This window comes from Myotis daubentonii, chromosome 1, assembly GCF_963259705.1.
Source record: "Myotis daubentonii chromosome 1, mMyoDau2.1, whole genome shotgun sequence".
Taxonomy (NCBI): domain Eukaryota; kingdom Metazoa; phylum Chordata; class Mammalia; order Chiroptera; family Vespertilionidae; genus Myotis; species Myotis daubentonii.
Window position 1 is genome coordinate 39,053,289 of NC_081840.1, and position 23,183 is coordinate 39,076,471.

General features: G+C 45.9%; 1 protein-coding gene, 1 long non-coding RNA gene and 1 pseudogene across 2 annotated transcripts; 2 read left to right on the forward strand and 1 right to left on the reverse strand.

The window, feature by feature from the left end:
* Positions 1 to 350: 350 nt before the first annotated feature.
* On the reverse strand, positions 351 to 647 carry LOC132233905 (small ribosomal subunit protein eS27-like; the record flags this gene model as incomplete). Its single annotated transcript, XM_059695318.1, has 1 exon — positions 351 to 647. A coding segment is annotated over one exon (261 nt), but the record flags the coding sequence as incomplete, so codon positions are not given.
* Positions 648 to 4,374: 3,727 nt separating this feature from the next.
* LOC132234605 (uncharacterized) lies at positions 4,375 to 22,333 on the forward strand. The gene is made up of 3 exons (XR_009452905.1): positions 4,375 to 5,574; positions 7,589 to 7,679; positions 20,502 to 22,333. It is a non-coding gene; the product is annotated as an uncharacterized LOC132234605 (long non-coding RNA).
* Positions 18,166 to 19,494, forward strand: LOC132217486 (large ribosomal subunit protein uL15-like; annotated as a pseudogene).
* Positions 22,334 to 23,183: the final 850 nt, after the last annotated feature.

A 23,183-nucleotide genomic window follows, 5' to 3' on the forward strand; every position in this document is an offset into this window, starting at 1 on the left:
CTGGTCTTCTGTTGGAGTCGGATGAAAACAAGTATATTAACACTTCACCTTTAATGCTCTCTCCTGCCAACATCAGATATCCATGAGCACCATTCATCTCTTCCCTTGACTGCACCCACACCCACTACCATCTCTGCTTGATCTCTTTCCTGTGAGCTTTCTGTTAAAGGTGTGACCATTTTCTGGTTCTATGGCTGTCATAGTACATACAGCTCTGCCAGGAAGAGCCTGGGGAGTCTTTTGCTCTTTGCTCATAGGTACATTTCTCTGAAGCAGCTGGCACTGTGACTCTCCTGAGACCCCGAAGGTGTTTTCTCTTTTTATTTCTTTTATCCAAAATGTGTTTATTGGGGGTGGTTTCCCACTCATCTTGATTTGAGGTGCTTTTAGTGCTGCTTCCTTCTGAAGGGGCATCCTTCTGTAAGCCTTGCTTTTCCTCCTGTTGGTGGACAGAGAGCAATGGAGCAACCAACCCACAAAACTATCGTTCGTGTGTGGCTGCAGATGGCGGTGGTTTTATGGCATCCTGGGCATTTCGCAGCCATGAAGTAGGAACTGGGGCTCTGCACCAGGCGCTGCTGCTTGTGCTTCCTCTTCTCTTCCGGGGAGGGATGGAGGCGCTCCTTAGCGAGAGGCACATTGTCGTGGGGAGGTCGTCACCGCCCGAAAGGCGTGTTTTCTTTTCTCAGCTTCTGTGGCCTATTCTTACGGTCACTCTCTTTAACAGTATTACTCGCTGTCCATGACTGTGGTACCAACTAAGAAAGTGGCCTTTTTCTTTTTCCTTTCCTGTTTATTATTATTATTATTATTTTAATATATTTTATTGATTTTTTTACAGAGAGGATGGGAGAGGGATAGAGAGTTAGAAACATCAAGGAGAGAGAAACATGGATCAGCTGTCTCCTGCACACCCCCTACTGGGGATGTGCCCGCAACCAAGATACATGCCCTTGACCGGAATCGAACCTGGGACCCTTGAGTCCAAAGGCTGACGCTCTATCCACTGAGCCAAACCAGTTAGGGCTGTTACCTTTCCTTTTCAGTAGTCAAGGCAGGTTAATTTTCTCAACTCCTCAGTTTTACTGAAGGATTATTCCTGTTTTTATCTCTGGAGTGATCAGTTTGGATGGGAAAAACACACACCGTAACTCTGATTTTAGAATTGTCTGGTTTTTATATTTCTCAATTGGAACTAGTACATGCACACTGAATAATTTCTTTTCATTGTTGTTAATCCTCATCTGAGGGTATTTTTCCATTGATTTTTAGAGAGAATGGAAGGTAAGGAGGAAAGGGGAGAGAAAGAGAGAAACATGGATGCAAGAGAGAGACATCAATTGGTTGCCTCCCACACGCACCCTGCCTGGGGTCTGGGATCGAACCTGTGACCCTTGGGTGCATGAACTGACACTCTACTGAGAACACTGAATAATTTTAAGGCAGTGAGAGGTAAGTGTAATTTTCTGGATTATACTGTGTTTCTCCAGCCAAATTGATTCGTTTGTCACCTCATTCACCAAAAGCAAGTAATTGTGCCTATAGTAAACAGCCTATGAGAACAGGCTGATCTAAGCATTCTTGGGAATATAATCCTCCTGACTCTACACTTCCTGGTAATCCTCCCAAAAAGTTTATGAAGAATGAATATTAAAATCTACCTACTGATAAGCTGTGGTCATCAACCTCCCAGGAGGGTTGGTGGCCGTGGTGGCACACTGCCTGGCTCAAGAACATCAGAGGATAAAGTATGCATATAGGAAAAGATGGGCACATTCTGATCTTACAGAGTATAATCCATTCACAACTTCTCAGTTCAGGCTTCAAAAGATGGTGTAGTTCTCAGGCTAATCTGAATGTGGGTTGACTAGTGGGAAATCAAGCCCAAAAACCCATGCAGATTGCAACTACTGCTGCATCTCCATTTACCTTCCCATTCCCCACCCTTTGCGTGGCGCCAGACTGACAGTGGGATTTTTTAAATTGTATTTTTATTGATTTCAGAGAAGAAGGGAGAGGGAGAGATAGAAACATCAATGATGAGAGAGAATCATTGATCTGCTGCCTCCTGTACATCCCCCACTGGGGATCAGCCCGCAACTCAGGGAAGTGCCCTGACTGGGAATAGAACTGTGACCTCCTGGATCATAGGTTGATGCTCAACCTCCGAGCCACACCGGCTGGCTGAACAGTGGGATTTTAGATGCATGTAAGAACCCAGGAACTACAGCTCTAGACAAGGTCATTCCCTGAAATGGTGGTATTAGATTGGAAAAGAAATGTCCAGGATGTAAGGATTACATAGAATTGAGGTGGAACAATGTGAGGATGGGAGGAAGAAATGGCAAATGTGGGGAAGGAAAGAGACTTGGTGCATGATCATGATGGTCTGACAACTTAGACATTTCAGAAAAGTTACCCCAGAAGCTGTTTCTGCGAAAGGGGAATAGGGTGTTATACGTCTGATCACAGCATTCCCTCGACTGAAGCCCTCTGACAGCTGTATTTACCACTGGAGGTTCCCCACAGCCCAGTCCAACTCCGGCCTGGTGTGCCACTGCCTGTCTTCAGGAGTCAGATTTCTGTCACAGCAAACTGCACGCTGTTCTCCTCATAGTGCATGCATTTTAGTTATTGTAGTGCTTACCTGTTGTTTTTGTCTGCCCAGCAAACTATTTCTCCTGGCTCCTCTCCTCCCCATCTCCTGCTTACACCATCTGGGTCTCATAGGCTGTCAATCCTAGAACAGTCTTTGCACCTTTCCTCACCCCTGGTTAAATTATGCTCTGCTTTGTGTAAGTCCCTATTTAGCACAGCTCAGGTACAGCACCGTGTACATGACCAGGTGAGAAGTACCATACTTCCCGCCCCATGAGCCAGCATGAGCCCAGAGATGGGCACATGACCTGAACTAGACCAAGCAGCAGCCTTCCGTAAGATTTTATTTGCTGGCCCTGAAATGCGGATAGCCTTCTACAGCTATTCAGTATAATCCAGTGGCACATGGTGTGACATGAGATGGAGTTATCGGTGGCCAGGTTCCATCCTTTTTCCTGCAACACAGATTATGTCCACCTGCTGTGGGGTGAAGGCAGTTTATGCACAGGGACAGGGCAGGAGGTCTTGGGGAGCTGACGCAAATGCCGCCCTAGATTTCCCAGTTACGTCTTTATTAGCCTAAGCTCTCTTGGATCCAGAAGAGTTCAAGTTAGTCATCATTTGAGCAAAAATCACCTGCATATCCCTAGTAGGAATTCTGTCCTTGAGGGCAGAGTCTCATGAAGCCTGTCTTCAATCCTCTGAAATTAATAACCGCTACTGAACCTCCTGTCATAGTCCATTCAGGCCACTGTAGCTATATATATATATGGCTTATAAACATTTCTCACAGTCCTGGAGGCTGGGAAGTCCCAGATCATGGCACCAGCAGATTCGGAGTCTGTGAGAGCCTTCCATCTCCCGGCTGTCAGCTTCTCCCTGCAACCTCACATGCCAGAAGGCACTGGGATCTCTTTGGAGTCCCTGTTATAGGGCACTAATCCCATTCATTCTCTACCTTCATGACCTAATCACTTCCCAAAGGCTCCACCTCCAAACTATCACAGTAAGGATTCGGTCTCAACATGTGAATGTGAGGAGATGTATTCAGTACCTAGTGCCACCATTAATAATGCCTCAGTAGCTGCACTGCATGCCTTTTGCCTTGATTTGGGGTTTGATTACAAGTCTCATTCCAACTCCTTTGCAAATTCTTTGAAGGTGGGGTGCATACCTTAATCACCATGGGACCTTCACAGGGCATCACCTCATAGGTGCTTCAGTTTGTTCAATTATGTACATCTGGACTGGTACTATGATATGTGTTTAAAAATATGAACACTCCTGCTTTCGTGGAGTTTACACTCTGGTAGGAACATTACATGTCCAAAATCCATGGAAACTGCTGAATTGGAAGAAACCTTGAGAAAAGGTAAACTACCTGGGATCAGACAAAGGGGACCTTGCTTTGCTCACAACTAAAGAAAGGGATTAAAATAGCTCTGTGATGCAGCAGAAGAGCATGAAGGACACATCAGGATGAGCTTGAAAATAGAACTGGGTGTACCACTTTCAAAGACTGTCCTGTGAAAATCGAAAATGCCTAACTACATGTTTGGAATTACAGGCACGCCCCAGCCTGTGCCACACAGTGACTCAGTGACAGTTCCCTACTGACCAAGAAGTACTTCCTTCTTGCCATATGCTGTTCCCTAAGCATAACCACACACGTGCACAGCTGTTTCCCCCCATTTATTGAAATTTTACTTATTTTGAAGTATTCACTGCATTCCCCATGCGGGGGGCGGGGGGGGGGGTGGCAGGGGGAGGGTCTTCAGTGTGTTTCTAATTCCTTCCAGCTCTCTATACCAGACAGTAATTTAAGGCTTAACCTCTGCAACTGAAACGTTATGGAAGAGAGGACTCGCAAAGAAAAGATGGAGTTCATGGGAAGTGAGAGTTGGTCAATTAATTTGCCTTAGTGAGAGACACTACCACGTTTTGTGTTTTATTTATAAAGAAGGGAATGTATTCTAAGTGTCAAATAGCCATTAACTTTAGGATCACAACCTTTTTGGAGGCTAAAGATCACCAGTTTGTACCTCCATATAAGTGCACCCCAAGGTAAGTCCCTCCACAAAACCTCTGCCTCTGGTGGCTGACTGGCCGCGTGGTGTACTAAACATGACTTCTGTGGGGAAGGATCGCAGCACAGCGCAAATCCAGGAGGGAGCCCTCACACAGGTGGTGCGAGTGGCCCGTTGCCTAGGCAGCAGAGGGCATCTTTGGGGGCTGTCTGAGCCCACTCCTCAGAGTAACGCCAAGTTGGACATTCGTTTCTGACATCTCAAATCCTGGGAACTTTTCTCAACCAGGTATATGCTTATAAAGATTTGCTACTACCCCCTGTTTCGAAGGTTTCTCTACTCACGTTTCCCCCTCTTAACTGAAAAGATTCAAGAATACGTCTCCATACACAGGGGTGGAGGCTGACTAGCTGGCCAGCTTGATTAAATCTTCAATCGTGTGGCTATTAAAGTCACTGGTAACATGGACGGGTCTGCTGCCCTAGATGCCTTAGGTGTGTTTCCTCATTCCACGTGCACAGTACCCCTTTGAGGTCCATATTGTGGTTAGGCCTTCTTTTCCAACAAGGAAACCAAGCAAGGGGCGGGAACGTTCAGGTAAAGCCCCCGTCACACAGCTGCGAGATGATGGTGGCGTGGCCGCGTGGGAGGCAGCACTCACACCTGTGAGTGGGAGTCAGCGCTTAAACCTGTGCCCGCCACCCCCCGCGCGTTCCAGGTGGGCCTTGGGACCAGACCCCACACACCGTCTCTAGGTCGAGGCCTGAGCATGGTAACTCTGTGTCCGAATCCTAGCTAACCTCCTGCTGGTGGTCTGGATTGCTGGGGAGAACACCCACAGTGCCAGCAAGTGGGAGAGAAAGGAGCCTATTTCCTGAGAAGAATAAACCAGAGCGAGCGCTTCCTGCTTGGCCTCCGTCAGCTGTGAGAAGGACCCGTGTCTTCACCAGTGAGTTGCCCAAAGAATGTAATCTTATCTGTGTTCCTTGCAGCACAAACAGCCGCTAAATATTCTTACCCGGGAGTGAAATAGTCCCGGGGATGGTCAGGCCACATTCCCCAGGTTTAAGAAGGCTGAAAATAGCCTGTATTGTAATCTGTCATAATCCCCCGTCTTTTACAGAATTCAGACCCTGAAACCTTTCGGGCAGTTCTCTCGAATGATTAATTTAGATAAAGGCACTCAGGTTCTCAGCTGTATAGGGTCCCTAGGGGAGTGAAAATTGTCACCAAGAGAAACTAGAACGCCCGTTCGTTGAAATCATGTTTTAGTTAATCTGAGAGTCTTGTCAGACTCAGGTTTCTACTCATCTGAGATTTGTAGAATCCTGTGCCCACAGAACTTAATGATACTTAAGGCAAATTTTAAGACTCAGGAGCACAGTCATGTTAGTAGAAAAGTATGTCTCATATGACTTGGTTGATACAACAATCTTATTAATATCAGAACCATAAAATTTGTGTTATGTTATTTGTCTAGACTTGAAATTGACATATGCCTCGTTTACTTTTGCTATCCATTTCTCATTTAAAAATCGTTAATATTTATAGCCTAACATGTTACCATTATAGTGGGAATAAAAGGTAAGTGATATATGATACCATCACCATTCTCTGTTCTGAGGGGTTTCATGATTTTGGCAACACTCTTAATGCTCATTGAATCAAATAGCTATGCCATTCATGGCTCATCGGTATACTTTTATGGCTAGATTGTACAGCCTGGTCTCAGCCTTGAGAATTAAATACTTCAGCGTCCATATGCCTTTAACTTCATTGCTTAAAACTTGCCCCACATTTTTGCTGTTGGCCTTTGTCCTACTTTCTGGTATGGCACTAAACAGGCTGAGCCTTCAGTAAACTATGCTGTTCAAATTCTTGCATAACATTCCAGCTTAGAACACAGTAGTCCTTTTGTTACAGAGGAACCAGCTAAAGAATGTTCTCCTTTATGTGGTAGCAAAAACCTCAGACGTTACCTATATCATACTGCTCTACATGTTAAAAAATATTTTACCTAAGTAGGCTCTTAATTGCACATGGCACTGAAGAGAAGAGTGTTGACTAAACACAAAATTATGAAAACAATATTTGTGGTGAAAATGTAATCCAAAAATACACTCAGAGACATATGTCAACACATACGTGTGTCCTGACTAATTCAGCAACGAATGCAAGCTCTTTCTCCACCCTCCCCGTATTAACTGAACTGGGGTGATGGTAGGAAGTGCCCAGGTTGCTGCACATAATCAACTATTTATCAAGTCTTGGCTGACCTTTAGCAAGCGGCCAGTTGTCAAGCAAGGGTGGCATAAAGATAGTTTTTAAATCCTTCGGTTATTTATTTAAAGACTTGACGATCCTCCAGCTACAATGCCAGCGTGCCCAGGTATGTAACTCAGTATTTGCAACAGAATGTTGTCCCTCAAGATCTTTGCCTTCCATAATCAAGTCACAAACTTCCTTTCCTGTCTGCACCCTGTACCATGGCTGCCTGAGGACCAGGTCAGTAAAGACTTCAGTATGTCTAAAAATCATAGTGCTAAAACCCTCGGGCAGACAAATGCCATTGATCCCAATGTCACATTCAGGAAGTCACTGGTCCAAGTACCATCTTCAGCAAATTCCCAGGCATGACCAAACTTGCTAGGAAACCAAAGGAGAATTCTGGGAAATAGGCCAGGATCCTGGGTGTTATTGTACAGCATTCAAGCCAATTCTGGTTTCAAAATTCTTTTGAGATGGTTACTCAATGATCAAAATGCATTCAACAGTGCTGGGCCACAGATCATGATGCAAGAAACACACCGTAGACACGTGCTTGCATATGGGTAGGCGAGTTTGAATTTGAATGAAACCTACTGGTGAGACATTACCAAATACTAGGTATAAAACTGGATTAGGGCTTTCTATCAGATGTAATCGGGCTAATCCCTTACCTTCTATCTTCCCTGTTTCCAAAGATGCTGTGAAGAATGAATAAGAAAACATTTTCCTTAAGATGTTGTTATAAGCACAAAGAAGACAGGACTCAGAAGATATGAACAAGAAATGGTAAGCCTTTAATAAGCTTTAACAAGTGAGTCATAGTATTCCTAAATAATCTATCAATGGTGATGCGATCTCAATAAAAATGCAACAGGATTTTTTTTGGAAGCCAGAAAAACTTTCTCAAATTCATATAGGGGAAAAAAAAAAGCAAGGATAGCCAGGAAACTTCTTAGGGGAAGGAAATGTAATAAGGGTGATTTATACCTACTATAGAGTAAGACATAGCACAAAGCTGCCGTGATCAGAGAGTAACGGTGTATGACAAGACAAGAGAGACCAGGGGAATACGCTAAGAAAAACCAGAACTGCATCAAATAGACAGATTTAGTATATGAGGAAGATGACATTTTAAGGAAGAAGAATCTAAATTGAAAGGACAAGATACCCCTTTTCATCTATAAGAATGACAAAGTTCAAAATGCTCGATAACATGCTCTGATGGTCAAGGTAGTGGGAAACAGGTACTCTCAAATGTGTGCTAGTGGAAATGTGAACAGGTACAGCCCCTTTGGAGGGCAGTTCGGTGATAGCTATTAATATTGAAAATGCCCATACCCTTTAACTCAGCAATTCTGCTTTTGCAAAGTTATCCTTCAGATATTCTCACACATGCAAAATGACCTACATATAAAGTAATTCATTGCAGAATTGGTGACAGCAAAAGATTATAAGCAGTGTAAATGGCCATTGATTGGGAATGATTAAATAAATGATGTTACCTCCATTAAGTGGAATGATGTGCACCTTAAAGATTAAGAAAATTAAAGGTAAGGCAGTTCTATAAGTACAGGCATGAAACAATCCTCAGGCTACATGGTTAAGTGAAAACCAAAACGCAGAACAGTATGTATAGAATACAGAGTGTAGAGTATACAGAATGTATACTATTGTGAGGAGTGGGGGTAAGAGAAAATACTTCTGGAAGATAAACTAATCCTCGTGGCTTTCTCTGCAAATGAGAACTAGATAACTGAAGGATAAGTGGGGAAGGAGACCACTTTTAGCTATATAGTCTTTTGTGCCTTTTGAATTTTTAATTATATGCATGAGTTACCTATCCCAAAGCGGGTGTGTATGTTTTTAAGAAACAACAAACAATACAACCCTGATAAACTTCCCACCATCTAAATACCCTTCTTCTTTTGAGAGTATTGAGCAATATGGGAGATTGTAGGATGTAAGAAATAGGAAAGAAGTGTCTTTCCCAGACATTTAGAGAAATAAAGGATCAGGATCTTTAAAAGTAAGATGATTTAACTATCTGTCTGAGCATTCTGAAAGAACTTCTGTAACAGAAGTTGGCCCAGACATGGCTGTAAGTCAATCTAATAACCTAAATAACTTTTAAAATCATAGCACTTGCCCGTGAACCCTAGGCTTTGAGTGGTCCAAACATTATAAAAATTGTATTTAAATACGCTCAATAGAATTTAGATCAAGTACTTTCTCATGGACCTGGGAACTCCATAATGAGTTTGTTGTTTTGTACCTTTGAATTGTTCATTTCTTTTATGTGGTGAACTAGTGGCCTGCTACACAAAATTCATGCATGGGGAGGCGGGGGGTGTCCCTCAGCCTGGCCTGCACCCTCTCCAATCTGGGACCCCTTGGAGGATGTCCAACTGATTGGACATAAACCGGCAGTCAGACATCCCTCTTGCAATCTGGGACCACTGGCTCCTAACTGCTCACCTGCCTGCCTGCATGATCGCCCCCAACTGCATGCCCCTACCAGCCTGCTAGCCTCCAACTGCCTCCCATGCTGGCCTGCTCACCCCCAACTGCCCCCTACTGCCAGCCTGATTGCCCCCAACTGCCCCCCCCCCCCGCCCCGCCAGCCTGCTCACTCCCAACTGTCCTCCCTTCCTGCCTGATCACTCCTAACTGCCCCACCCCTGCCGGCCTGATTGCCCCCAACTGCATGCCCCTGCCAGCCTAGTCACCCCCAACTGCCCCCCACGCTGGCCTGCTTGTCCCCAACTGCCCCCCTGCCAGCCTGCTCACCCCCAACTGCCCCCCCTGCCAGCCTGCTCACCCCAAGCTGCCCCCCCGCCAGCCTGCTCACCCCCAACTGCCCCCCACTACTGGCCTGATCGCCCCCAACTGCCCCCCCCGCTGGCCTGATTGCCCCCAACTGACCCCACCCTGCTGGCCTGCTGGCCCCCATCTGCCCCCCTGCTAGCCTTCTCACCCCCACCTGTCCCCCCCACCAGCCTGCTCACCCCCAACTGCCTGCCTGCTTGCCCTCAACTGCCCTCCCTCTGGCCTGCTCGTCCCTACCTGCCCTCCCCCACCAGCCTTATCGCCCCCAATTGCCCCCCCCCCGTTGGCCTGATCACCCCAAACCTGCCTCTGCCTCGGCCCCGCCACATGGCTTTGTCTGGAAGGTCTCCGGAAGGGCTCCCAGTCTAATTAGCATATTACCCTTTTATTAGTATAGATAATGTTAGGCAATGGGGGGGAATGTATCAGGATGACTATGAAATCCAGTGCTTCCTATGATGGAGAAGAAGCAAATTATGTAATATCAAAACTGCCTGGCTGGAGTGGCTTAAGGGTTGAGCATCGACCTATGAACCATTAGGTCACAGTTGGATTTCTGGTCAGGGCACATGCTCAGGTTGCAGGCTTGATCCCCAGTAGGGGGTGTGCAGGAGGCAGCTGATCAATGATTCTCATTCATCATTGATGTTTCTATCTCTCTCTCTCCCATCCTCTCTAAAATCAATAAAAATATATATTTTTTAAAAACTGACTGTAGCCACTACCAGTGGGGGAATATTTGCTCCCAACTTCACATAAAAGCCAAAGAAAAAGTATTTGCCAGTACTCCACCTTGCAGCCTCAAGGTTCACATTCCCTTAGAGGAGCCATAGTTTTTGCAAAACACACTAACAAGTTTTGGGATATTCAAAGACAGGCCTGGGAAATGGAAACCAAGCAACCTCTGTAAAGTTTGCTGCACACACAGATGCCTGGGTGAATGATAATTTAAGGGGAACAATGGGAAAGGGCTGATATTCCTCACTTGGGACAAAGCAATGTAGAATAGTAAAAGCATATGGTAAAGCAAAACAGTTGATAAATCAAAGTAATTCTTCAAATCCTGAGGTGATTGGAAATTGCTTAAATTACCCAGAGTTCCCTGAGGAGGAACACAAGAGCTCAAATAATTTCCTTTGAATTTCAAGGGAGAAAGTAATCTCACTGACATCTGGGTGACTGCCGGGGTCCAACCCCAGCAGGTCCAGGGGTTCCCAAAGGCGTAGACGGAGTCGGTGACGAAGGAAGGACACGGAGACAGTGTTCAGTTGATCAGCAGCCTAGCCAGGATCTCAAGCCAAGTTCTGGTCTCGATCTCCAGAGAGGTTCTGCTTAGGATCTCCAGCCAGGTTCTGTCCAGGTTCTCCAGGCAGGTCCAGTCACCAGGTTCTAGTCAGGCTCTCCTGCCAATCTCCGCAGTCAGGTTCAGTCCAGGATCCCCTGCCATGCTCTCTCGCCAGGCTCCGCCTGCAGGCTCCGAGGCCAGTCCCTGTCCAGGATCCTCCGGCATGCTCTCGCCGGCGAAGTTCTTCTGTCCCTAGAGAACGTTCTGTGTAGGTTCTGTGCCTAGGCTCTGTCTCTCTTGGTCCTGTCTTCCAAGCCCTGTGTCCTTAGTTCTGTGTTCTGAGTTCTGTCTGTTTCTGTCTTGTTACAACTGTATTTATACCAGTTGATTCAATCCTATCAATCTCTATTACAAAGGTTAGGGCGTTTCTTATCTCCATTCCAGGGAGAAAAGATTATGTAGTTTAAGCATGATTGTTCGTAGTTAAAGGGATTAATTACCCGCCTGGCACTTAGTTGAGGGGTTTTATTCCCTCCCTAACTTCAGGGGAAAATCCCTACCTGGGGATTCAACCTTTCTCGGAGAGGTGACCTTGGTTAAAACATAGCGCCAAGAAGGTGAGCAAACATATTAAGAACCGTATGCCATATATGCCAGGTCCCTTGAAACAGCAAGCATGGACTGGCTCCCGGCAGGTGACACCACCCTCCACTCAAAACCTGCACAGTGAGATTATGAAATAGGCAATACATTTCTATATCAACAGCATTAAGCAGGCAAACGGTAGTGCTTGGTATTCCCCACTCCTTTCTCAAGAGTAAACGTTCAGAGATATAAGCTCACCCAGTCTCCAATTCTTAGTCAGGAAATTAAACTTCTTAGGACTTTCCTGAGATGTTTTTTAAATACTTGCTTCCTCCAAAGAACTTCTTAAATTCTCTCTCCAAAGAACTTCCTAAGTATTTACTCGTAAAAATATTTCCATGTTTTTTCCCCAGTACGTTTATGAATCAGTTTGTTGACATTTAAATCGGCTGATATATTTCAAATTTACATTGGTATACAGAGTGGAGCATTTTCTTCCCATACTCAGTTAACTGTTGAAACATTTTTTATTGGATAATCAATCCTTCCCCTATTTAATTAAAATGCCACTTTTATCATGCTAACATTATCATGTGTAAGTCTAATTCTGGATTCTGGAATGGATGCCACTGACTTCATTCACAGAGCACACTGTTTTGCTACAGTTTTATAATGTTATGCTATCTTGTGGTGCTGGTTTTCCCTCATTGTTCTCCCCCCTTTTTAAAAAACTTGAACAAAATTTATTGCTTTTCCTTGATTGCCTCTGGTCCGGCTTTGGGAGAGCTTGTTGGGTTCATCTGGCCTTGTTTCCAGGCTGTGCTGCTTTCAAGGCCCTTTTTTGCTTCTTCAGCTTTTGAACCTCCTGGTAGACCCGAAGCACAGAGCCCTCTGGGTCACCCAGCGGTGGGCTTTTCGCCAGTACAGAGGGTAAGGGTGTACTCAATCCCCATGCATATCGTCTCAGAGACACGGTAGTTGGTCTTAGGAGGTGTTTGAGCATCTTTTTCCTCTGGTCAATGCTCATCAGCAAATGGCACTTGAGAGCTTTGTCCTTTCCATGTTTCTGCCTGTGTTCTTCGTAGATCTTGACAGTCAAGGCAACGATTCGAGCCTGCAGGGCTTCAAACCTAATATGACAATTGAAGTAAAAAAAACATTTTTTTAAAGACACTTTTTATTGACTTTCTTTAAAATGGCCTTCTTCTGTTCCCTAATATCTTAATAAATTATTATATAACTAGAGGCCTGATGCACAAAATTCATGCAAGAGTAGGCCTTCCTTCCCCCAGCTGCTGGCACCAGCTTCCCTCCGGCCATGGGCAGGCACCCGGGACCTGGGCTTCCCTCGCAGCCCTGGCTTCATCCAGAAGGTCATCCAGAAGTACATCCGGTCTAATTAGCATATTTGGCTTTTATTATTATAGATGGGTTAAGCTATAATCTGCAGATCAAGAAAAAGTACATCTCTACCTTCTCTCCCTGCCAAGAAGTTGCTATATCTATTAATTTAATTCTTTAGCAACCTAGCCAGTATTCCTTGTTTGTGTGTGTGGCTTTGATATTATAATGAACCAGTTCTGTTCCTTTTCATTCAAGTCAATCTAACAGCCTTTTATTTGGACTTGTGACTGTCCATAGTGCTGGAGAGAGAAAACTCAATAAGCCAAGCTTCCCTCTCTCCACTGCTCTCTACCTGAAGGAGCTCACAGCCTGTCCTATTGGTACAGATTGCTCTACTGGTCTCAATCAGACTTTGTAGAAATATGTGTCACAAGACAGGGCAGGGAGAAAGGGGAATGGCTTGACCCAGATTATTTGCCATAACTAAAAACAAGAAACAAAAGTTAAACTGGTTAATATGCATGCTCAGTAGTCAGAAAGATTCTCACAGCAACATTATTTGTAGAAACCCTCATGAGCCTGAATGAAGCTCTTGTCTGGCTCCCTAAATTCTGCCAGTATTGAATCCGGATTGTATTTCCCAAGGGGAAGCCTTGGTCCTGCCTGCTCTGCCAAGGAGAGTTGGAGGTGGAGAGGCCTCCATTTCTCCACTTCTCTCAATTCTTGATGCCAGTGGGCTCTGGGCATAGGAGAACCAGTTTACATAAGAGCTAGCAAAATTGCTTAATTGCCTTCAGAGATTTTGATTTCTAGCAAATGCAGAATATCCTCAATTATTTTAATTCTTACATTCCACATAGAAGTTGGAAGAAATGTGCAAGTAATATATGCACAAATGAGATGCATTTATTATTTCTTACTTGAAATAGCGAATTCGAAATAATCAACATTCTCCTCAGAGACACTCTGAGGATAGACGTGGCCTTCGATGTATTATGATGTTGCAAGGAAAGAACGGGATTTGGGGCTTGTCACTCCTTTGAACACATTGGAAACCAGAAGGCAAAGCAAGAATACAATAGTATACCTTTGGAACATTTCAGTAAATTTAGATTTTGTGTTTTTTCTCTGAGGATGAGAAACAGTGAGTCATCTGGAGTCTCTGGTGCAAGTAGTTTACGAACACTTTGGGGGAAGAAGATATCTGCATCCCATGAATAAGTGTTCCTGAGAGGAAAGTGTTTTCTAGTCTGGTTGGAAGTTAGTGTCCACACGACACTCATTTCTCATCCTTGTCCCATCTGGAAAGTCTCAGCTCTCACTTTCCCTCACTTTTTGGAATACACACACAGCCAAGAACATGTATGGGATGTTGTTCTGTTTTTAAAGCCACTTTGCATCTGCTTTGATACCATTACATTTTCATGAAATTATTGCAGTGGTAACATAACTCCAACTGTACACATTTTAATTGGTCCCTTTCTGCATTAAAATAAAACCCTTGACCAGTTAAATATATTCTAGTTGTAGTTAATAAGACCAAGAGAATGAAGAAGTAGGCTCTGACCGTCCTTATCCTGCCCACTGTAGCCACTTTATTGACACCCATTACATCACAGTGCACTAAAATGTCTAGGTCTTTTTCACACTAATGGCCAATATCCAGGTCTTCTCAGTTGAGTTTTGGATCCTAAACTCAAATATATTGTGCTTGTCAAGGCCTTTGATTGTAAATAACAGAAGCCAACTACAGCCCTGACCGGTTTGGCTTGGGGGATAGAGCGTCGGCCTGCGGACTCAAGGGTCCCGGATTCGATTCTGGTCGGGGGCATGTGCCTTGGCTGCGGGCACATCCCCAGGGGGAGTGTGCAGGAGGCAGCTGATCGGTGTTTCTCTCTCATCGATGTTTCTAGCTCTCTATCCCTCTCCCTTCCTCTCTGTAAAAAATCAGTAAAATATATTAAAAAAAAAAAGCCAACTACAGTTCCTAAGGCAGAAATGAAATGTACTAGATGGGTATGTGGTAACTTCTAGAACAGGGGTGGGCAAACTTTTTGACTCGAGGGCCACAATGGGTTCTTAAACTGGACCGGAGGGCCAGAACAAAAGCATGGATGGAGTGTTTGTGTGAACTAATATAAATTCAAAGTGAACATCATTACATAAAAGGGTATGGTCTTTTTTTTTTTTTTTTTTAGTTTTATTCATTTCAAACGGGCGGGCAGTAGTTTGCCCACGGCTGTTCTAGAATCAAAGAAAGGTGGAAGTGGATCAGATAGGACAAAGGAGGCAAAGCTCAGACAAGTTGTCACCCTGGGAACGGGCTGCTCAAGACGTGCCACTGGCCAGCAAGGCACTTACCACCCCTAACTGGTATCAACACCCCTGGATACCTACCCCTGTGCTTTAGTTTTGCATCTTGTCCTTCCAGACTCTACTCCCTGTGGACCAAGCCTGAAGAGTCCCTAAATGACCTGAGCCTTGTCATCACCCTCTCAGGATATAAAGTCCCCGGGGGCAGTATTTGATAGGCTGTGCTTAGGTCTTATCCTGGTTCACGCTCCCAAGGAGATAACTGCCCATTTTTCCTCCAAGATGAAGCCTGCTTTCCTATTATTCTCTTAGGGTTCTTTCCAAATACGAACGTGTTGGACACTGGGCAACCCACATTATAAATATCTACTATATGTACATTTTCATTTGGTTAATTTGGATTCATCCCTTGAGAATAATATATTTCAAGTAATGATTCATTCTATCATCCAGTTAGATAGTTTTCATTCCCAAGTTTCTGTTGTTACACACTTTCTAACCTAGTCTTTTGAGTTTCTCTAGACTCAACCAATGGATTGCACAGCATAGGGTCAGAGGTCAGCATTGTGACCAGGCTTCCCTCTGGTTTGAGAACCACACATTAATCTTCAAGAAATGGTTGTCCAAACAGCTATGGTTCTCCTGGTTGCCTACACACCCTATATACACACCTCATCCTGCCACTTAAATAACAAATATTAAGAAAGGTTTTAGCCCTCACTGGTTTGGCTCAGTGGATAGAGCATCAGCCTGTGGACTGAAAGGCCCCAGGGTTCAATTCCAGTCAAGGGCACATGCTCAGGTTGTGGGCTCAGTGCCCAGTAGGGGGCAGCCGGTCAATGATTCTCTCTCATCGTTGATGTTTCTCCCTCTCTCCCTCGCCCTTCCTCTCTGAAATCAATAAAAATATATTTTAAAAAAGAGCTAATATGAGTTACTAACATAGAGCAAAGGTGCCAGAGTTCTTGTTCCAGCATTAAGAAGGGTTCAGGAAATCTGGAGAAGGCTGTGCGTAGATTAAATAGGAGTCCAGAGACGAAGCATAATTTTGAAAGGCATTTGGGGGTCAAAGGAGCCTAGTTTTTCTAGGCTCCTCAGGACCCCATGCTTTTTATTAGCACAAATTGTCCTGAGGCGAGGTGGAGATATACACTTCAAAGGGTCAGGGTTTTGTATACAGAGTCCGTTGTCAGAATGGGGAGAACTAGCCTACGGCTGTTCAGGTGTTTGGCCAGTAGGAGGCAATAACATGTAGATTAAGATGCCCTGAGCTGTCTGGCAGCAAACAATCAATTTAATGTATCCTATTCAGGTTTGGGGAAATGCCATCAGCCATTCCCAGATTCAGCCCTGCTGTCATGCTGGAATTGGCTTCCAGCACAAAGGTTTGAGTAATCACAATAAATGTAGGTTACTAGAGTAAGTAGAAAGAAGGAGGTAGGTAATGGAGACTACAGATTATCCTATCTAATAAAAGAGAAAAATGGTAATTGGCATACGAGGATACCCTTTTCATTGGCTAATCAGGGCTATATGCAAATTAACTGCCAGCTAAGATTGGCAGTTAACTGCCAACTAAGATTGGCAGTTAACTGCCAACTAAGATTGGCAGTTAACTGCCAACAAGATGGCGGTTAATTTGCATATGTAGGCACAATGCAGGGAGGCGAAAGGGAAAGCAGGAAGAAGCCCCCTGCCACTGACAGTGATCGGAAACCCAGGGGGGAGCTAAGAGCTGGGGGGCAGGGCAAAGGCGGCCCTGGGGCCGCCTTTGCCCTGCCCCCCAGCCATGATCGGAGAATCAGGTGCCTTTGCCGCCCTGGCCAGTGATAGCAGGAAGTAGGGGTGGAGCCAGCGATGGGAGCTGGACACGGTCGAAGCTGGCAGTCCCGGGAGCTAGGGGTCCCTTGCCTGGGCCTAAAGCGGAGCCCACAATCACGGGGCTGCTGCAGCTGCGGGTCCCCACTGCCCGAGCCGGATGCCTCAGCCAGAGGCGTTAGGCCTGGGCAGGGGTGGAGCCTGCAACGCGGGGAGCTGGGGGTCCCCTGCCCAGGCCTGACACCTCTGCCAGAGGCCTCAGGCCTGGTCAAGGGGCTGATCCGGTGATTGGTGATCAGAGGGTGATGAGGGTCAACTCCTCTGGCCGAGGCATCAGGCCTGGGTGGGGGGCGGAGCCAGGGATTGGAGGGATATGATGGTCCCCTTGCCCAGGCCTGAAGCCTGGATCAGAGGCATCAGGCTTGGGCGGGGGGTGGAGCAAGCGATCAGAGGGAGATGGGGGTCCCCTGCCCAGGCATGATTCCTGGGCCAGAGGCCTCAGGCCTGGGCGGGGGCCAGAGCCAGTGATCGGGGGGAGATGGGGGTCCCCTGTCCAAGCCTGACACCTCTGGCGGAGGCGTCAGGCCTGGGCAAGGGGCCGATCAGGTGATCAGAGGGTGATGGGGGTCTACGCCTCTGGCCGAGGCATCAGGCCTGGGCTGGGGGCAGAACTAGTGATGGGGGGAAATGAGGGTCCCCTTCCCAGGCCTGACGCCTCTGATTGGTTGGCTGCCAGGGCAGGGTCATTATTCAATGCACTGGTCCTGTCAGCAGCCTGGATGTTTGCTGCTTATCTGAGCCTGGAGCTGAAATACAGCTGCAGGCCTAGCTGTTATCTCTAGGGAGGAAAGGTCAGGGGGTCCAAACCTCTGTCAGAGGCGTCAGGCCTGGGCAAGGGGCCGATCCTGCGATTGGAGGGTGATGGGGGTCAACGCCTGAGGGCTCCCAGTATGTGAGAGGGGGCAGGCTGGGCTGAGGGACACTCCCCCCCCACACACACACCCAGTGCACGAATTTCGTGCACCGGGCCCCTAGTCTAATATAATCACAAATGATGTCCCTGAAATATTAAACAAAAATACGCAAGAGAATCTCCCTGAGACAAAGAAAACTGAGTCCGCAGAGTTAAAAAACATAACTTCAACCTGGAAGACTACCCAATACTGAGATACATGTTGGCCTACCTATTGAAATTCAAAAGTAAAGGATTCCTTCGGGCATTGAGACAAGCAGTATCAAATTATCTCCTGGGGGTGGCAGTAAACAGAAGCAATGACTTAAAGGAGTGCAACCCAAGAATATCTTATCTCCAAATAAGTGGTCATTCTGGTATGCATGCAAAACAGATTTTCCTAAACACATAAAAATCAGGAACCACAGCACCCATGAACCTCTCTCAGAAAAACTACGTGCTGACATCCTGGCATTCAAGAGAATTAGAATGAGGAAAAGAAGGCACACCAAAGCCATGTAAAGGGCTTTTGGGAATACCAATCCATTTAAATGTAGACCAGTACCAACTGGTGGGCTATCACTGAAGAGAATGTTAATGTTACAAACCCACCGATATAAAATAATAGTATGAAAGTTGGGGCGAGCTCTTGCAGCTCGGCGACAGACATGCCATCCAGACTGGGGAGGACCCAAAAACTTTGGGGCCACATGAGCCACAGCCACGGCTGCGTCGGCAAGCACAGGAAGCACGCGGTGGTGATGGGGGGGGGGGCGGTGATACACCGCAGTAATGCTGGTGGCATGCATCATCACAGGATCAACTTTGACAAGTATCACCCAGGTTACTTTGGGAAAGTTGGTATGCGGCATTACCACTTAAAGACGAACCAGAGCTTCTACCCAACTGTCAACCTTGATAAACTGTGGACCCTGGTCAGTGAGCAGACACAGATAAATGCTGCCAGAAGCAAGACTGGAGCTGCTCCTATCATTGATGTGGTGAGATCGGCTACTACAAAGTTCTGGGGAAGAGAAAGTTCCCAAAGCTGCCTGTCATTGTGAAGGCCAAATGCTTCAGCAGAAGAGCTGAGGAGACGATTAAGGGTGTTGGTGGGGCCTGTGTCCTGGTAGCTTGAAGCTACATGGAGGGAAGTTCATTAAAATGTCCACAAGTAAAAAAAAAAAAAAAGTTGGGGAGAGAAGAAATGAAGATGGGAGAATGTATTATCTCCATCGTTTATAGAAGGGGGTCAATCAGTGCATGAAATTAAAACATCTGGTTCAAACAAAAAATAGTGACTTTCAAAATCTCTCTAAAGATCTTTTAGGGCCTGGCCAGTATGGCCAGTTGGTTGGGTGTCATCCCATGCACCAAAGGGTTGTTGGTTCCATTCCAGATCAGGGCACATGCCTGGATTGCCGGCTTGATCCCCACTAGGGGGCGTGCAGGAGGCAGCCTATCAATGTTTCTTTCTCCCTCTTTCCCCTCTCTCACAAAAAAATAAAAAATAAAAAGGGAGCGGGGCGAGGAAAAGATCTTTTAGGAGTTAATATTTCTCATAAAGAAGAAAAGGATTTATTGGAAATTGAGCATTTCTTTCCATTTCACTTCAATTTTGTTTTCTATAAAATCCAAGTGTGTTCTTTTATGAAATCCAAGTGAAACTAAATTGAATAGTATTATTTGTTTGATAGTAAAGGGGCCTAGTGTGATGATATCACACCATTGGGGTTAGGACAGCATAGGCAAATATTGAATTCTGTTGATCCCCCTTTAAAAATGTACATTTGTTCCATTGTGTTTATATCTACTAAGCTGGTGGTTTCTCTTTTATTATCATTATTGATTGATTTTTTTTTTTTAGAAAGAAAAAACAACACATAGATTTGTTGTTCCACTTATTTATGCATTCATTGGTTGATCCTTGAATGTGCCCTGACTGGAGATTGAACCCACAACCGTGGCGTATCAGGATGACACTAACCAACTGAGCTCCCCAGCCAGAGCTAGCCAGTGGTGTCAAATCATGCCTTACATGAGTAAATAAATTTGCCCAAACTCATCAAACTGTATTTTACTCTATGTAAATGTATCTTGATACAATTTATTTAAAAGGCTTTTTTAATTATGCCCCATTGGAGTCTGCATAGTGGAACAGGGAAGAAAAGAAGGTGAAGGTCAGAGTGGGCAGAACTTTTCCCTCCTCCTTCTCCTACCCTTCTCTATGTCATTAACCCGGGCAGTTTGGCATTGATCTCTTTTACACAAAGTCTTCAACATTGGGTTCCATAGCTTTAAGGGAAAAAAAAACAAACCCACTACTGTTTTAATAGTTGATGTCAATTGATCTGAATATAGACATAAATTGTGTATGGCCAAGGTGGCAGGGAGGAGGAACAAGCTAACAAAATAATTCCAAGGAATTAAAGGTAAACTAATAATGAAAACATTTCTGAATGAGACGCACATTTCTGCTTTTCAGCAGCTTCAGCACAGTCCCTCCCAGACAAATGGAGATGGTCTCCAGATGGCGCACGGTGCTTCTAGATGTGTGAATGGGCCTCGCGGGCTGCACAACCCCCTGACTCAGCCTCCACCGTCCCCAGCCCTGATCAAGTTACCAGCAGGCCCACGCCAGGGAGCGGCTGGCTGGGGTCCTGGCAGCACAAAACCTTTCCAGTTTCCCTAACAATTTCCCCCTCATCCTTGCAATGTTTTGGCAGCTGTGGAGCCTCTTTTTCAATTTGCTTTCAACTTGCCTAATGCTTCAAGCCACAGGGGAGACCCAAAACCCTGCAGAACATCCAGGAATGCAAAGCATTTGCAATGAGTCACAGCTGCAGAGGTGCCAGCAAGGACCGATCCAGACTTAGAGGGGGAAGAGGAAGGAGGGGCCTGTGGCAGCAGCTGCAGGGCCTGTGCTGCAGGCTGGACCCAGGGAAGAGGAGCAGTGGCATTGGCTGGAATGAGGATAGAAAATATATACATAAGAGAAGAGCTGTATGGGGACCACTCCTCCGAGGCACCCATCCCCACCTGCTCCGTGTGGGGCTGTCGGCTCTTCTAGCCACATTCTCCAAATCCTAAAAATTTCACAGGAAAAACCACCTTCTGGAATATAGAGAATTGCAAGTTGGCGCGTGGAACATGATCCCTGGCCGTCCTCTAACCAACAATCATGAAGGGCGCAGCCCACTGGGCTTTGCAACACACTATTTTAAGATGCCCTTTAAAAACGCAGTGGGCGTTCTCTCCTGTGCCAACAGAGGGGCCATTCAGTCGCTCTTTCTTGCTGCCTGGAGGTACTCCTCCCTTTAAGCCCTGGAGAGGGCATTTGATGTCAAAAACCTCGCTTTAACTTTTTATTAGCTATGAATAAAGGATACATTTATAATTTTCATCTAAAATATTAAAGACTCTGGAGAATAAGAAGTTTCTCTCTCACTTCTGCCCACCTGGCCACCTGGCTCTCCATCCCAGGAGCAAGGACGGATACCCGCTTCTTGTGTATTTTTCCGGAATTGTTCTTTGCGTGTTCAAGCATGTCTGATATATGTACATTTTGGTACCAATAACAGATGTTACACAATGTTCCATTCTTTGTTTTTAACAACCTTGGGAACCGTTTCATATCTGTACAAACAGGACTCTCTCGTTTATTTATTTTAACTAGATATTTAAACAGTACCCTGTTAATACACATGTTGGTTATTTTCAGTCTTTCCTATTACAGCTGTGCTTCAGTGAATATCTTTGAACATATATCATGGGCAGGTATATATGTAGGTAAAATTTCTAGAAATGGGATTGCTGTGTCATGTTTTGGTAGATATTTTATGAAATTGCCCTCCTTGGAGACTATACCGATTTATATTCACATACGTGGGAGGGCCCATTTCCCCTATTCCTCAGCACAGGGTTATCCAACCTCTGTCAATTGAGAGGTTAAAAAATGGTATCTTATTGTCATTTTACTTTGGTTTTTTCTTATCGCAAGTGGCACTGAGCATCTTTATCAATGTTTGCGAGCCCTGGCACGTTCTGTTCCGTGACCTGCCTTCTCTGCCCATTCTCCACTGCACTGTCTGTTCTGATCCCGTGGCAGGATTCAGTCTCTTGTAGGTTGTCCGGCTGAGGGCTCAGCTCCTTGCCGTCTGGCTGCTGGGGCGACTGGAAGTTCCTTGCCCCTGGGCCCCTGCATATGCAGCTCGCTTCATCAAAGCCAGCAAGGGAGGGCGTCCGCAGAGTCCACTAGCAAGATGGAAGTTGCCATCTTATCCATCTTATGCAACGTACGAAAGAAGCATTCCATCGCCTGTGCCACAGTCACGCTCAAGAGGAGGGAGTGACACGGGGAGTGAGTACCAGGAGGTGGGGGCTCACTGGAGTGAGTCATCCCGGAGGCTGTCCATCCCCCTGGTCCTCGGTGATCCAAGTCCCTCCCGCAGGCAACATGCACCTGCCTCCTCTCGCGTTCTCCAGCAGTCTCATCCCATTGGAAGTCCAGGATCTCGTCATCTGAAGCCAAGTGCGGCTGAGGCTCCTCAGGGAGCTCACGAAGTCCAACGACTGGAGCACAGTCCCCCCCCCCGCCCCCCCGCCCCGGGGACCTATGGGACTACTGTGACAAGTCACCTGCCTCTGCGCCTAACACGTCCAGTGGTGGCCAGGCACAGGGCGGCGGCTAGACACACTCCCATTCAGAAAGGAAGAACATGGGAGGCACCAAGGAGTCACTGTGCACAGCATTTCTCAGGTCTCGGTTTGTTTAAAATGACCATGGTATTTTTCTGTACTTAACCGGAAGTGTTCTTTGGCTGTTCAGGTATAGCTGGTATATGTAAATTTTTGGCACAAAAATTTACATACATCACAAGAGCCCTAGGAGGGTAGATACTATTATTATCTTTATTTTACATAAGAGCGAACTGAGGTACGGAGAGGTTAGACAACTCCCCACGAGCACACCGGCAGTGTGTGGCAGAAGCAGACGTGAGATCATCAGATGAGCATTCCTGGAAGAGCAATTTGTAGGAGGTTTGAGTGAAGGAACTAAAGTGGTGTTCTCAGCTGGCAAAAATTCTCCCTCGTCCTTGTAACACAGGGGTGTGTGTGCGTGCGTGCGTGCGTGCGTGCGTGCGTGTGTGTGTGTGTGTGTGTGTAA